This window comes from Eubalaena glacialis, chromosome 3, assembly GCF_028564815.1.
Source record: "Eubalaena glacialis isolate mEubGla1 chromosome 3, mEubGla1.1.hap2.+ XY, whole genome shotgun sequence".
NCBI lineage: Eukaryota > Metazoa > Chordata > Mammalia > Artiodactyla > Balaenidae > Eubalaena > Eubalaena glacialis.
Window position 1 is genome coordinate 179,217,307 of NC_083718.1, and position 16,909 is coordinate 179,234,215.

Below are 16,909 nucleotides of genomic sequence, written 5' to 3' on the forward strand. Positions count from 1 at the left end.
CAGAAAGGGCCTGCACTTCCCATACCTCCTCCATCTCAGTTAGTGGCAATAACATCTTTTCAGTTGCTGAAGCCAAAAACCTTGGGTTTGTCCTGGTCTCTTTATCTCACACCTAAATGTAATCTATAAAAAATTACTTTGTCTTTAAAATATATTCATAAACGGACCTCTTTTCATTACCTTCACTATTTTCACTCTTTTCGAAGCCACCATCATCTCTCACATGTATTAGAGCAGTAATCTCCTGCTTCTCCCATGCTCCCTCCCCTTCAGTCTGTTCTTAACATAGCAGTGAGAGTGAGACTTTTAAAATGTAAGTTAGACCATACCACCTTGCTACTCAGACCTCCCAGTGGCTTCCCAGCCACCTCACAGTCAAAAAGTTTAAAGCTAGAGTCTTTAAAATGGCCTACAAGACACTATACTTCCATTGCATCTCCAACCTAATTTCCTACTACTCTTCTCTCCCTTACTGGCCTCAGAAACTTCACACTTGGCTGTTCCCTTTGCCTGCGTGGTTTTCCCCCATAACCCACCTTGCTCACTCTTTTACTTCCTTTAAGTTTTTACTCTCGTATCATCACCACATGCCTGCCTTGATTACCGTACTATTTTTTAACATTTTACTTTGGAAATTTTCAAACATACACATAAATGTAGAGAGAACATAACCATCATACTAACCTAATTCCTAACTAAATTAATAATTCCTTAACATTATCCAGTACCCAGGCCATGTTCAGATGTCCTCAGCTGTCTCCAAAATGACTTTTTACAGTTGGTTTTTTCAAGTCAATATCCAAACATGGTCCACTCATTGCATTTGGTTGATAGGACCATTTAACTTACATTTGCAACCTTTCCCTCCTCTCCCAGGGTGCAGAATTCTATTTCTCTGCCTTATTTTTCTCCATAGCACTCATCATGTTCTAACATACTATGTATTTTATTTGCCTTTTTTTTAAATTACCTGTTTACCCCATTAAAATGGCAGATTTTTATATTGTTCACTTCTGTTTTTCCCAAGCCTAGCACACAGTACATGCTCAGTAAATATTAGTTGAATGAGTGAACTAATATGGGCACTTCACCTGGCCATTTCACACCAGGAACTTTTGCCCTGGCGCTTATGAGATGAGACATGAATTTCTGCTACCATACACTGGAGGCTGTAGAGCATTGTGATAAAGAGCACAGACTTTGGAACCAGACCCTTATGTTTAAATCCTGAGTCTGTCATTTCTAGCTTTATATCCCTGAATAAGTTATCTCTTTGTGTCTTGGTTTCCTCATTGATACACAGTGTATAAGTCATAGAGTTGTTAGGAACCTTAGTATGTGTTAAGCACTTAGAACAGTGCCTGAGACTTCCCTGGTGGTCCAGTAGTGAAGACTGCGCTCCCAATGCAGGGGGCTGGAACTCGATCCCTGGTCAGGGAACTAGATCCCAAATGCTGCTGCAGCTAAGAGTCTACATGCCGCAACTTAAAAAAAAAGATCCTGCATGCCACAACAAAAATCCCACATGCCACAACTAAGACCCGGCAAAGCCAAATAAATAAATAAATAAAAAACAGTGCCTGGCACGTAATAAGAACTCATCTAATGTTAGTATTATTAGTCAGTCTCAATTCCAACGTAGTTCTCATGGTATGAGCATCACACCATACTAAATATGATTCTAATGTTTAAAGACTGTTTTTATATAACATGCAAGTCACCTCCTTTATTTGTTAACAATGTTTTTTTCAACCCTAGTGAAAAATGGGGTATGTTGGCTTTACATAGGCTTTGGGTTGGCCTCTAAGAAGGTGCTCTCAAAGGTAATTCTGTCATATGACATTAGAAATCAAATTTTAATATCTAATCCTTGTGTATGGTGTAACTTCTTCGTATTCTCTTTGATTTTTCTCTTTCTGTGCATACCAAAATATGAGCATAGCCCAAGATTCAGTTTTACCCCCTATACTTTTCTCTAAACATATTAATTTCTTTGGAGATCCCTTAATTTCTTAACAGTTTAAACTCTCTAATTTCAAGAGTCTTTTGATCTTCTTAATTCTGTCCATGCGTTTCTAACAGATTGATGTAACTCTTAGATTCTTGCCACTCAGAACCCCTCCCTCCCTTACCTTCCATTCGCTTTGTGCATTGTTTTCGTTTTTATCTCTCAGTGCAGACTAACTTTCCCCACAGTTGAAAAACGTAGCCACCAACAATCACTCACTATTCCCTGCTTTCTAATTAAACTGGTCTATTCATCTTATTTTTAAAAAGAAAAACTTGTTACAATAAATATAAAAATTTGTTATAAATGTGTTATAATAAAATTTGTATAAAATAAATTTTTATAGGGCTTTTAAAAACATTTTAGTTTGCATTGTTTTCTGTAATTCTCAAAATAGACTTAAAAATAGGTATTCCTACCTCAATTTTGCAGATAAAAATCTTACCCTGGGTTACCTGGCTATTCACTGGTGAAAGCAGAACTTTATTCATTTTTCTATTATAACCTCTTGCTTTTTCCACTGTCCAGGGCTGTCTTATATTGGAAAGTGCAGGCCTACCTAGCATAGTAAGTAAAAATGCAAAATCTGGAATCAGACTGCTCACGTTTATAACCTGGTTCTTCCACGGCCTGGCTATGTGACCCGGGAGAAATGACTTAATTTTTCTGTCACTTAACTTTTCCCCTTCAGTAAAGTATGGGCAATAGTAGTACCTATTTCTTGGGGTTGTTGTATTCTCTTGTTTATTCCACACGTGTAAAACATTTACAGCAGCACTTAGCACCATCGTAAGTACAGAATGGTGTGATACAGAGTAGAATTTTTTAGAAAAAGGAGTTGTGCCTGGGAGTTAGCAGTGAGTTAAAAAGATGGGGATTGATTGGGCCCCATCCAGTCAAGATGAGGATCCAGTCGGGTCCCATCCCATTGAGATGGGTCTAGAGAATGTGTAGAATTTAGATGGGATGATAGAGTGGAGAAGGCATCTTAAAGGAGCTTCATGAGAAAATTTCAGAGGCAGGAGTTGGCATTCTTTTTGGGGAGCGGAAAGAAGCCTGTGTCTGACTGGATCTAGACTAACAAGGGCTGGCACCAGGCCATGGAAAGCTTTGAAGCTGGGTGGAAGCATTAAGACCTGACACCTGATCAACTGAGTAACATATTAAAGGAGGCCTTTATAGGCTTATTGACCTAATAGTGGTGTGCACTATGAAAACAGCAGCACAGTGCCCGGAAGGGAGACTATGGTGGCTTGTACTAAGGTTATAACAGTGATGAGAGAGAAAGGGCCAATCTGAGAAGCTTTGAAGCACTTGGTAAGTGTGGTTTTACCTGAAGGTAGGAGTGAGTGATAGAACTGTGAGATTTCTAAAGGCCCAGGATAAGGTGTATGCTAAAGTAATGATTGGTATTGCTGAGAAAACAAAAATATTAGGGGAACCGATTTAACTGATAACTCATTCCTGAAGCATTTGAACCTTGGTTAAGAAGATTCTTCTCAGGGAATTCCCTGGCGGTCCAGTGGTTAAGACTCCGAGCTTTCACTGCCAAGGGCCTGGGTTCAATCCCTGGTCGAGGAACTAGGATCCCGCAAGCATCGTGGCATGGCCAAAAAAAAAAAAAAAAAAGATTCTTCTCAGATTAGTTGTTTAATTTGATACAAGAGACTAGGGTTTCAGGGCTTCCCTGGTGGCGCAGTGGTTGAGAATCTGCCTGCCAATGCAGGGGACACGGGTTCGAGCCCTGGTCTGGGAAGATCCCACATGCCGCGGAGCAACTAGGCCCGTGAGCCACAGCTACTGAGCCTGCGCGTCTGGAGCCTGTGCCCCGCAACAAGAGAGGCCGCGATAGTGACAGGCCTGCGCACCGCGATGAAGAGTGGCCCCCACTTGCCGCAACTAGAGAAAGCCCTCGCACAGAAACGAAGACCCAACACAGCCATAAATAGATAGATAGATAGATAGATAGATAGATAGATAGAGACTAGGGTTTCAGTGTTTAACTTAAGCTCTATGATCCTCCATTGGAATCTAACTTACAGAGCAACTAATAGTAAAATTGTTTGACACTTAAATCATTCCTTCAATTGTGTTCCCAAAGCTCTATGCACATGCTTCAACCCTGAACCTTATCATTCTCTACCCTAATTATTATGTATTCATCATCTCTTAAATTCCTTGAGTTTAGTGACTAGATCTAAGTGTTTATTCCTGCATAACCATAATAAATACTCAGTAAATACTTGTGGGGTGAATGACTTCGAGTGTGTTTTGGGTTATGGCATAAATCATATTTGTCCTGAATGGAATAGCACTGGCTTAGAAATACTTGGATTGTGATTCGGCGGAGAGGGAGTTTCTTTATTTGGAGTGTCAGGATGTACAAGATTTGATAGCATGGTTTCTGCTCTTTAGCACCCTGTTAGAACAGGGGATCCCCTCCACCCTTCCGCCCCAGACATGTGGATAATGTAATTAATAACTCTAGTGTCAGCTCAGGCTGTAATGCTTAGTGGTTAGAGAAAAGATTCAAAATTTCTTCTCCAAACAAAAGTATCAAAGCTCGATAAAGCACCTCAAGTGGTAATAGTTTGGCCCTCATCATTCTGCCCCTCAGTGGGCTGCCAAGTTGTTAATCTTTTCAACTTAACTTATCAAGTAATCAGTTTCAAAGAAGTCTCATGATTTTCTGCTCCTTGGGTGCTATTCTAGTAATTCTGGGGAGGTGTGGCAAAACACATCTCTTAACTTTTGGGTTACGATTAACCCTTTCTTCAGATGTCCTGTCGTTGGCCTGGGTGTATAGCTTTCCATTTTGTCTTGTTCCATACCACAGACCCCTTTAAGCCCTAAGTCAACTTGATTTCTCCCTGCACCTGAGATTCTTCACCCACCGTTCAGGCCATTGCTCCTTGACAGAGCAGCTTTTGCCTCAACACTTTGTTCTTATGTGTTTCTATTTTGTTTTTGTTTTAATATTTTATTTTACTTACTTTTATTTTTTTGGCTGCGTCGGGCCTTGGTTGCAGCACGCGGACTTCTCTCTAGTTGTGATATGCAGGTTTTCTCTCTCTAGCGTGGCGCGCAGGCTCCAGAGCGTGTGGACTCTGTAGTTTGCGGCACGCGGGCTCTCTCATTGAGGCGCACGAGCTCAGTAGTTGTGGCACCCGGGCTTAGTTGTGGCATGTGGGGTCTTAGTTCCCGGACCAGGGATCAAACCTGCATCCCCTGCATTGGAAGGCGAATTCTTTACCACTGGACCACCAGGGAATTCCTGTTCTTATGTTTTTAATGATATTCAGTTTCTTCTTGCCTGCCATTTGGTTTTGATGACCTAGTTTTTTGTTTTTGTTTTTGCTTTTTTTAATACAACCCTCTTAAGGCAGAGATACTATGTTAAAAACAACCTATTTTCTTTCTCAGGGAATTGTGTTTTATTAGGCTGACTTTCGATACTGGTTTGTAAAAAACAACTCCATTTTTTGTTAATGTGTATATACATCAGGGGCTTCCCTGGTGGCGCAGTGGTTGAGAATCTGCCTGCTACTGCAGGGGACACGGGTTCGAGCCCTGGTCTGGGAAGATCCCACATGCCGCGGAGCAACTAGACCCGTGAGCCACAGCTACTGAGCCTACGCTCTAGAGCCCACAAGCCACACTACTGAGCTGTGCGTCTGGAGCCTGTGCTCCGCAACAAGAGAGGCCGTGACAGTGAGAGGCCCGCGCACCGTGATGAAGAGTGGCCCCTGCTCGCTGCAACTAGAGAAAGCCCTCGCACAGAAACGAAGACCCAACACAGCCAAAAATAAATAAATAAATAATTAATTTTTTAAAAAATCAGGAATTTTGCCACAGAGAATATCAGAATTAGATGGGACTTTAAAGATATCCATTCTTTGCTTGATTACAAAGTTTGGTTGCTATTATAGTCTGATGGTAAAAAAGAGGCTTTTGGAGTGCCCTGGCAAGTTGGAATTTGGTTCTGTATGGTTCATGGTTCTGTATGTACAGGTAATGACTTAGCTTCTTTGCTTGAAGAAGAAAGAAATACCACTTATTAAGGGTGCCAACAATTTATTACTCTATTGTTTTAACAAAGTACTACACATATAATAGGAATCAGAACTTTAGTTCTTTAGAATAACCCTGGTTCTGTTTTTTTCAAATCTTACCTTCATTAATATATTTATTGTTATTTTATGTTTTCTCTGCAGGCCTCAGCTGTTGAAGAATGCTCTGCAGAGAGCAGTAGAGAGAGGCCAGTTAGAACAAATAACTGGCAAAGGTGCTTCTGGGACATTCCAGGTTAGAGGCTAAAAAGGCTTGGTTGTAGAAAAGTAGTTCTCAAAAGTTGTGGTTTCAGGACCTCCTTATACTCCAAAAATGTATTGAGGGCCCCAAAAGCTTTTGTTCATGTGAGTTATGCACGTCAATATTTACCATATTTGAAATTACAACTGAGGAAAATTTTAAATATTAATTCATTTAAAAAATAATAAACCCATTGCATTTAACATAACACTTTTTATGAAAATTATATTTCCCATAGGACTTCCCTGGAGGTCCGGTGGTTAAGGCTCTGTGCTCCCAATGCAGGGGATACGGGTTTGATCCCTGGTCAGGGAACTAAGATTCTGCATATGCCATGTGGCACAACCAAAAAAAAAACCTGTATTTCCCAAAATAAAAAAAAATTTTAATGAGAAGAGGGTTACTGTCCATTACATTTTTACAAAAGCTTTACTGTCTAGCTTAATAGAAGACAGCTGGTATCTGTTTTAATATATTTTGGGTTACATCTATGAAGAAAATCCAGCTCACACAGGAGTACAGTTAGATAAATGTGGAGTATTTTAAGATAATTTTCAGATAGAGGTTGATACTGTTCTTTGATAGTATACCAAAACTCAACAAATGATAGTTTTTTGTAATAGCTTTATTGAAGTATGATTTATACACCATAAGATACAATCATTTTATGTTACAATGTATAATTCAGTGATTTTTAGTAAATTTACAGTGTCGTATAACCATCACCACCGTCCAATTTTAGAGCATTTCCATCACCCAGAAAAGATCTCTTGGGCGTGTTTGCATCACTCCCTGTTCCCATCCCCATCCTACCTGTTGATCTATTTTTTCTCTGTATAGATTTGCCTTTTTACATATTTCATGTAGGTATAAATCATACATTATGTGGTCTTTTGTGTCTGACGTCCTTCACTTAGCATAATATTTTTTTAGGTTTATCCATGTTGCAGCATGAATCAGTACTTTCATTCCTTTTATTGCCAAATAGTATTCCACTGTATGGATCTGACACACTTTGTTTATCCATTCACAAGTTGGGTTATTTCCACTTTTTAGCTATTATGGTTAATGTTGCCTGTGAACATTTATGTCCAAATCTTTGTGTGGATATACATTTTTATTTCCCTCGGGTATATAAGTAGGAGTGTGGACTGCCTGGACTATATGGTAAATTTGTTTTAAGAAACTGCCAAAGTGGCTGCATCATTTTGCATTCCCACCAGCAATGTATGTATAAGGGTTCCAGTTTCTCCTTATCTTTGCCAACACATGTATTGTCTTTTTTAAATTATAGCCATACTAGTGAATACAAAGTGGTGTCTCATGGTTTTGGTTGGCATTCCCCTAAGACTACTGATGTTGACCATTTTTTCATGTGCTTAATGGACATTTATTTATCTTCTTTGGTAAATGTCTATTCAAATCCTTGGTCTATTTTTAAAAATTGAGCCATTTGTCTTATTATTGAGTTATGAGTTATATAACTAGATACAAGTTCCTCATCAGATATACGATTTGCAAATATTTTCTCCTAAACCCATGCTTTCACTTTCTTAATGGTGCCTTTTGAAGCACAAGTGTTTAATTTTGATGAAGTCCAGTTTATCATTTTTTTTTAATTGCTTGTATTATTGGTGACATATCTAATAAATTATTGCCTAGCTTAAGATCAGGAAGATTTACTCCTATTTTTCTTTTAAGAGTTTTATGGCTTTAGCTCTGACATTTAGGTTTGTGATCCATTTTGAGTTAAGTTTTGTTTATGGTGTGAGGTAGGGGTTATAAATTCATGTTTTTGCATGTGGACATCCAATTGTCCCAAAACCATTTATTGAAAAGACTGTCCCTTCCTCACTGAATTGCCTTGGTACCTTTATCAAAAGTTAATTGACCATGAGTGTAAGGGTTTATTTCTGGATTCAGTTCTGTTCCATTGATCTGTATGTGAATCCTCATGCCACGATCATGCTGTCTTGATGACTGTAGCTTTGTAGTAAGTTTTGAAGTTGGGAAATATAAGTCCTCAACTTTTTCTTTTTCAAAATTATTTTGACTATTCTGGATCTTGTGCATTTCCGTATGAATTTTAGGATTCACTTGTCAATTTTCACAAAAAATCCAGCTAGGATTTTGGTAGAGATTGCATTGAACCTATAGATCAATTTGGGAAGAATCACTGTGTTTACAAAGTTGAGTTTTCCAATCCATGGACATTCACTGTCTCTTCATTTATTTAGATCTTTAACTTCTCTCAGCAGTGTTTTGTAGTTTTCAGTGTACAGGTCTTATACTTCTTTTGTTAAATTTATTCCTAAATATTTTACTCTTTTTCCATGCTATTGTGAATGGAATTTTCTTATTTTCATTTTCAGATTGCTCATTGCTAGCCTATAGAAATACAGTTGGTTTGTCTTTTGATCTTGTATCCTGCGACTTGCTGAACTCATTTACTAGCTCTAGAGTGTTTTTTTTCTATAAATTTTTTTTTTTAACTTTTTATTTTTGACTGCTTTGGGTCTTCATTGCATGCGGGCTTTCTCTAGTTATGGTGAGCGGGGGCTACTCCTCATTGTGGTGCACGGGCTTCTCACTGGGGTGGCTTCTCTTGTTGTGGAGCACGGGCTCTAGGCGCGCGGGCTTCAGTAGTTGTGGTGCACGGGCTTAGTTGCTCCGCGGCATGTGGGATCCTCCTGGACCAGGGCTCGAACCCATGTCCCCTGCATTAGCAGGCAGATTCTTAACCACTGTGCCACCAAGGAAGCCCAGTTCTAGAGTTTTTTTGTGGGTTCCTTGGGATTTTGGGGTGGATTCCCTAGGATTTTCTACATACAGGATAATGTCATCTGCAAATAGACCATTTTACTTCTTCCTTTCCAATCTGGATGTCTTTTTTTTTTTTTTTTCTCCATGCCTGATTGCACTGGATAGAACCTCCAGTACCATGATGAGAGTAGATGTCTTTGTCTTTTTACCCATCTTAAAGGGAAAACATTCATTCTTTCACCGTTAAAGCTGTGGGTTTTTCATAGATGCCTATTATCAGATTGAGAAAGTTCTCTTCTGTTACTAGTTTGTTGGAAGTTTATTACGAATGGCTGTTGGATTTGTCAAATGCTTTTTCTAAAACTCTTGAGATAATCATATGGCTTTTGTCCTTTATTCTGTTAATACGATATTACATTAATTGATTTTGTGGTATTAAAATACGTTAAAGGTGCCATGTGGAACCTGAAACCGTATCAGTGAACTCCTTGTACTCTGTTACCTTAAAATCCTTTGGTCTGTCTTGAACTTTGTATCTTTTAACCATAATTTTATCACTTGGTCATTTGAAGAATAGTAGTTCATTGAATTATGCAGTTTAAGTATTGGGAAATTATTGTGCTCATGATGGTAGATACAAGTTTTCCACAATTTAAATTTTCTCTTGAAAAGTTGAACTTATCATTGGCAACAAATACTCTTAGTTGTTTTCCTTGATATGACGGGCTCACTTAATTCATTTTCAAGAAAATGTCTACCAGATACCCAAGTCTGATTAACCATAGTTTATCTGTTAATTCTTCCTTCAAATAAAAAGGATATTCCATGGAAAATGCAGCTAATTCAGCTCACAACTCAATCACTAGGTGCTTTTCCTTGAGACTACCACCATCCCTCCAGATGCAGCTGACATGCTTTATAAATTCTTCTCACTTTGCCCCATCAAAGTATCAAAAAGACATGCATTGGAGTTGAGATTTAATAAAATCATTTTTATATCAAGGACATTCCTAAGTGAAACTGGGGTTTTTTTGTTTTTTTTTCTTTTAACCATAAGCGTATAGCAGTAAAGAATGCAGTAACTACTGGTACATTTCTGTGCCTCCACCTTGATTTGTAGTAAGGTAGCAGCGGTTTTACCCATCATTGTTTTTCCACCATTAGTGCAAATGTCATCACAGTGAAAAAAGCAAATCACATCTTAGTATTATTATGAAAATAGTTTTAACCTTGCAGATCCTCTGAAGGGATCTCAGGAACCCCAGGGGATTTGTGGACCTTTCTTTTGAGAGTCAGTATTGTAGACCATACCTCAGTTTGTCCTTTAACCTTTTTGCGTATTGTTGCTAACCTTTGTTCCCCAGCCTTTTGTCCTTGAAATATGCTATATAATTTTCTTTTGTATGATACTCTAAATATTTATCAAACTTTTCCTTTGCTGTTTTCCTTACAGGATTAAAAAGGCTATTTACTATTTTTATAAATACTCCATTTTTCAGATTCAGAAAAAAGGAAGTATTGTCAAGAATGTTAATTTATTGTGGTCATAACAAGTTAACCTCCTTATTGGAGTAGAGCTGTCACTCTCTTTGGGTTAGGTTGGCTTTTGCTATTTTCAGTTGGATGGAGGGGTGGATAGAAGGAGAAAATATCCCTAGGAGGGTTGGGACTCCTCAGTTAGGTTGAATACCTGAAGAGTGGGAAGAGAAAGTCCCTAACCTGACAATTTATTGTAAAACATATCTGTGCTAATGCAGGAACTCCGACCCACCTGGTGCAGAGGAGTCTTGTCTTGACCTGCTTTGGGAGAGTGTTGTCTTGATGCTTTTCTCTTCCTCCTTGGAAAACAGCTGAAGAAATCAGGGGAGAAACCCCTGCTTGGTGGAAGCCTGATGGAATATGCAATCTTGTCTGCGATTGCTGCCATGAATGAGCCGAAGACCTGCTCCACCACTGCTCTGAAGAAGTATGTCCTGGAGAACCACCCAGGGACCAATTCTAACTATCAAAGTAAGACTCAGAGTTGAGCACATTTAACGGGGATCCAGGGGATTGTCTTGTGAAAGGATCCCTAGAGATCATGCTGTTAATGATAAAGCACTAACTACTGACTGAAAACCAAGAGGGAACAACTTTACAAACTTATTTATTATTTACAAAAAAATAATCAAGACTTATCCTTGATTTACAGTGTCTGCTGAGGATCAGAATTTGATTTTACTTTGCTATAAAGATTTTTCTGATATTTATTTTTATTACAATAGAGACAAATTTCTAGGTTCAAAACACCTCTCAAGTATAGTATCTTTTCACCTACTTCTGAATGTTTACCAGAACATCTAATATCACCCTGAAACCAAGCCATTGTTTTAAAATACTTACCACTTAGGTTATTTCTTATTGACTTAAGCCTTAAACAGAAAATACTTTTTTTCAGTAAAGTATATTTACCCTTTCAGGTGGTGATTTGAGATTAGAAACCTTGCCTTAGCAGCATTATCACATACAGATTAGTGAGAGTGTATATTTTCTCAGTGAACTATGAGAGGAGGCACAATAGTGTAGGGTGAGGAATATGAAAATTAAGTAACAGAAAATGCATACTAGAATATATTGTTTTAAATGAGAAGCTAATTTTGAAGTCTTTTTTTTTTTTTTAAATAAATTTATTTATTTATTTATTTTTGGCTGCATTGGGTCTTCGTTGCTGCACGCAGGCTTTCTCTAGTTGCAGCGAGCGGGGGCTACTCTTGATTGCGGTGCGTGGGCTTCTCATTGTGGTGGCTTCTCTCGTTGCGGAGCACGGGCTCTAAGCACGCAGGCTTCAGTAGTTGTGGCTCGCGGGCTCTAGAGCACAGGCTCAGTAGTTGTGGTGCACGGGCTTAGCTGCACCATAGCATGTGGGATCTTCCCGGACCAGGACTCAAACCCGTGTCCCCTGCATTGGCAGGTGGATTCTTAACCACTGCGGCACCAGGGAAGCCCCTGTATGGCTGTTTTTTCTCTTTCCTTACTTTAGATATAGACTGTGTTTAATTGTGCGTATTGACCCTGTAGATTATTCTGTGGTTTTCTCTTTTGACCAAGTGTTATAAGAGAAGATGAATTTGGTTATTAACCTTTTCAGTGTCACTAATAATTGTGGCAGCTATTTATTTGGACACTGAATCACTATAAAATGTATTTTTATGTGTTTTTATATGAAAGATGAGAACTGGTGAGGCCTTTAGGAGCCATGATACTGTTTTGTTACTATTTGCTGATTCTTGAGAAATTGGTTTTCTCTTTATAGATATCCTTCTAAATGCTTATCAGTACTTATAGGCACTCAATAGATGTTCGAATGAATAGAAATGAGAGATTGAGTTTTAAGTTGGCTATTAACCATTTATGTGCTACTGTAGGGTAAGTCATTAGCCACCCTTGGCTACTATTCCACTTTCTGTGCAATGAGGAATTTGACACAGTGGTCTGTAAAGTCTCTTCCCGTTATAATTTAACTCTTTCCAAATTTATGGACACTTAATAATAATTTAGTGAATTAGTTAAAAATCCCTATGACCACAAGGGATTCACTTAGCACACACATGTCAGGACAATAAATTGATGTATAACTGATTGTGGTTGAGGGACTTATCAAATCTGAATAAATAAGTACTTTCTTCATTTCTGAATTTATCGTTCAGTGCATTTGCTGAAGAAAACCCTACAGAGATGCGAAAAGAATGGGTGGATGGAACAGATCTCTGGTAAAGGATTCAGTGGCACCTTCCAGCTCTGTTTTCCCTATTACCCCAGGTAAGCACCTAGCCCATAATGTGAAGTATTGGTCATTGCAAATTTAAAATCTGACTCCAGATTAAAGGTTTGGCTTAACTTATTTTGCCCTTATTATTGTTATACTGAACTGAATATACTTGAAAATAGAGACTACTTAAGGCGGTATTGTTTTAGAGCTGAAGGTTTTCATATAAGAACGGGGGATTGGGGCTATCCTGCTGGAACTTATTGTTAGGCACATGTTCCTGAAATCAAGCGTTGAATTCTTTGAGATCCTTGGCCAGTCATTTAGATGTTCATTCCTTCTAATAAAGAATAAAGTACATGGTAATGACAGGAAGATTATTAGAGGATTATATATGTTTTAATGGTCCAGCACCAAGTAGGGAGAGCATTGGCTACTTCTAAGAATCCTAGTCTGCCTCTTCATACTAGAGAGACAAGGCTATTTACTTGAAAACTTGTCTCTTATACATATCTTATTTATTCATTTAACCAAAAAAATGTATTGAGCACCTCCTATGGACCAAGCATTTTTCTGTGTACCCGTGCTTTTGCCTTCGTACACTTTCGTTTCTAATAAAGTGCCATGACATGTACCACTGAAACCTATTTCAGCAGTATAGTGTAGCTTTCTTATATGGTTCTTTGTGCATAAACATAAGTGTTACTTGATTGAGTGTGTATTATTTGAGTTTTTCAAATGTTTAAATATTCTTAAAATCATGCACGTACAGTGTTACTATTTAAGGACTTATTAATCAGTGGGATCAAGTTTTCTACCATTAAGGACAAAGAAAATTTAGAATATCCTTGCTGAATTTCTCAAAAACTTTGAAGAGATTCAGGCTTTATGACACTTTTGAGGTCTTTTGCCAGTATCATAAAGGCAAAAAATATATACTGCTGTGTAGGCTGTTCACCGCTGTATAGACCATTCACTGCTATATATTCAATGGCTGATAACAGTGCCAAACACATGTCAGGAGCTTAAATAATTGTTTACTAAATAAATGATGGAAGTATCAGTTTTATTAAATGGAGAGAGGAAGGAAATGAGGTATGGTCTGGGACTTTTATAGATCTGTCATAACTTCGTATGTTTGTTCAAAATAGGTTAAATTGTACCTGATATTTGTAACCTAACTTGACATAATTGGGGAGGGTGGGAGGAAGTGGGTCATGTCCAGGGAAGAGCATATCTAGGTTCACATTCTTTTCCTTGTCCTGATGGGACTTCTCTTTACCTTTTTTTTTCTTACTAGCCCAGGAGTTCTGTTTCCAAAGAAAGAGCCAGATGATTCTAAAGATGAGGATGAAGATGAAGATGAGTCATCAGAGGAGGACTCTGAGGATGAAGAGCCACCACCTAAGAGAAGGTGGGGACGTGTGGAAAACCCTTCTTAGAGCTGAAAATGACAGCACTAGGAGAGGCTGTGAAAAGTGTTTTAACAGTTCAGGATCCTTCTCAGATTCTTTGTGTAGCATTTGAATTTGTCTTGTTCTTGAGCATTTAGAGGCTCTAAACTTGTGAAACACTGTGAATATGTAATTACTCTTTGGTCAAACCTGTGTGTGTGTGTGTGTGTGTGTATATATATGTATATCCATAGTTTGGTTATTTGAAGAAAAAGTATTCCATATTTTTCTAGGAAAAACATGGAATTATGTGTAGACTTCAGGAATTGGTTGAGTTTTTATACAATTTTAGTAAAGCCTTTAAGTAAAAAGTAACAACCCACATTCCTCTTCTTAGCCTAGGTGACTTCTACCTGTGCTGTTTCTTTTTTGGCAAAGTATCTGGTCATCCTGGTGAAGTGAATCTCTCAAGTACTAAGTAATTGCCTTTGCTCTTTGGTTCTCACAGGTTGCAGAAGAAAACCCCAGCCAAGTCGCCAGGGAAGGCTGCATCCATGAAGCAGAGAGGGTCCAAGCCTGCACCTAAAGTCCCAGCTGCCCAGCGAGGGAAAGCTAGGCCCCTGCCCAAGAAAGCCCCTCCTAAGGCCAAAACTCCTGCCAAGAAAGCCAGACCCTCACCCCCAGTCATCAAAAAACCTAGTGGTAGCTCTTCAAAGAAGCCTGCAGCCAGTGTGAGAAAGGAAGTGAAATTGCCTGGCCAGGGCAAATCCACCATGAAGAAATCTTTCAAAGCAAAAAAGTAAATTTTATAGGAAAAAAGGGTATCATGATGAAATTCAAAATCTTATTTTCTAAGGTCAGTGTGCATTTGTTTTAGTTTGATGCTTTTAAAATTACATTTTTTTCCTCCCCTATGAACGTTATGGGGAGGGAATATAAATAAACCAGTTTAGCCATTTGTTAGCTTTAGGTGCTCTTCTTGGTGCCTGCCCCTCCCCCCGCACCCTCCCTCCCAGTCATTTTAATTTCTGCGATAATTCTGGACTTCCCTGAACTGTATAATCTATACTTGTCCATTTTTCTCCCCCCACCCCAACCCTCTTTCTTTTTTTATGGTCAGCTTTGGCTTTTTTTTTTTTTTTTTTTCCTTCCAGTTTTATCTAAACAGTTGCGAAGATTTTTATATTTGTTAGAAAGCATCAAGAATGGGATGCTAGTCAGGTGCTGGAAGTAAAAAGGAGGCAGTATAGCACTGACTGAATCATAAAGCCTCCTGCCTGGAGACTTCAGTTATAGCTATAATAACTAATCTTATTTATAAAACCACTCCACTAGCCCTTTCTCTCCAACTATAAACACAGAGATGTCTTAGCTTTGGGAATAGGCCAAAAACATTATGATCTCATTCAATTCTGAAGATGCACGACTCCTTTGGGCCACTTTTCACAGTGATCAATTTCTAGGTATTTTTCATTGGCCCCTGGGCATTGCATTCCCTCAATAGCAAGCACAAGATCTCTCCACCACTTGGTTTTTGACTGAAGGGGAAATACAGGAACATACTGAATTTGTGATTTGTGGTGTCACCTGTGTTACCAAAAATCAAAACGTATAAAATCTTCTTGATCAAATGTTTAAATATATTTTTTAATATTTGGAGCATGAGTTGTCACTTCCTCTTTGCCTTTTTTATTGGAGAGTTACACCATTGCTAATGTAGAAATGTTAAGTGGAAAAACATACAATTTGCTAAAATAAACTGTGGGTTTTTTCCCCTTCTTTCTTTCCATAGCACTTTTGATAACAAGCAAGTGGCTTCCTTTTTGAGTTATTTAAAAAGAGAAAAGAAAAAACAAATGAAGCCCGACTACCTAACCCTTTCTTATTTGTATTTGTTTTAGTATTGTGAAGTTGTGTTAAATAGCAGTAGCTTTCTAAGAAATACTGATTTCTGGTTATCATTTATCTTCCCTGTGGCACTTGACATTTTAATTGTCTTAAACTTTTTGGTGTACATCTTCTGGCCCCTTGAGGGCTGCCAGAGGCGAAAGATGTTTGTTTAATTCATTCCATTTGCATTGTCTCCTGGGATCCCATCTGCAGCCTAAAGTGTGGCTGGGAATTGGACTTGAGAAGATTGGCTTGAATTAGATCCATAATCATGTGTGATCCCATCATGAGTTTATTGGAATTTGTGTTGCATGTAAGGCAATCTTTCCTGTTGTAAATCTTCCTTTTTTTATGTACATATATTTTGAAAAATATGAATAAACATGAAATTTTAAAAGCTGCTGAACTGTAGCTTACATTTAAAAGTTTCCAGTATATCCTCTGAAGTAGCCATAAGTGTTACACTTACTTTGAGTCTTTTCCACTCCTTGCACTAGCCACCGTCCATTTTCTGTTTAAATACAAGCTCCAGTTTATTTGCTTTTTGAATTTTTATATGGATGGTAAATGTTTCCAACTACATTGAACCTGATTATTTAATGCCTAAGAGATTTTTAAAAATCATTTTGTATTAAGGTCCTTGTTTTCAAGATCATAAATTCCAGTTTTTCATGTTTAATGTCTACGTATGTCCTTGGACTAGAAAAATACAGCACTGCAAAAGAATTGATAAACCCTAGAGACCTAATTCTAGAAAGTAATTCTAATTTTCTGTTATGCTATTTAGCAGGTAATAAT

At 38.2% G+C, this 16,909-nt stretch overlaps 1 protein-coding gene across 7 annotated transcripts in view; it reads left to right on the forward strand.

Moving 5' to 3' along the window:
* The window catches only part of HP1BP3 (heterochromatin protein 1 binding protein 3), a 35,189-nt gene extending 18,681 nt beyond the window's left edge, over positions 1–16,508 (forward strand). For 6 of the 7 annotated variants that reach the window (XM_061184806.1, XM_061184810.1, XM_061184808.1 and 3 more), the window contains 5 exons: positions 6,223–6,313; positions 10,933–11,092; positions 12,769–12,880; positions 14,128–14,241; positions 14,730–16,508. In XM_061184806.1, the coding sequence (XP_061040789.1) occupies positions 6,223–6,313; positions 10,933–11,092; positions 12,769–12,880; positions 14,128–14,241; positions 14,730–15,024 (772 nt within the window). In that variant the 3' untranslated portion in view covers positions 15,025–16,508. The other variant, XM_061184813.1, reaches the window with a different exon arrangement.
* The last annotated feature ends 401 nt before the right edge of the window (positions 16,509–16,909 follow it).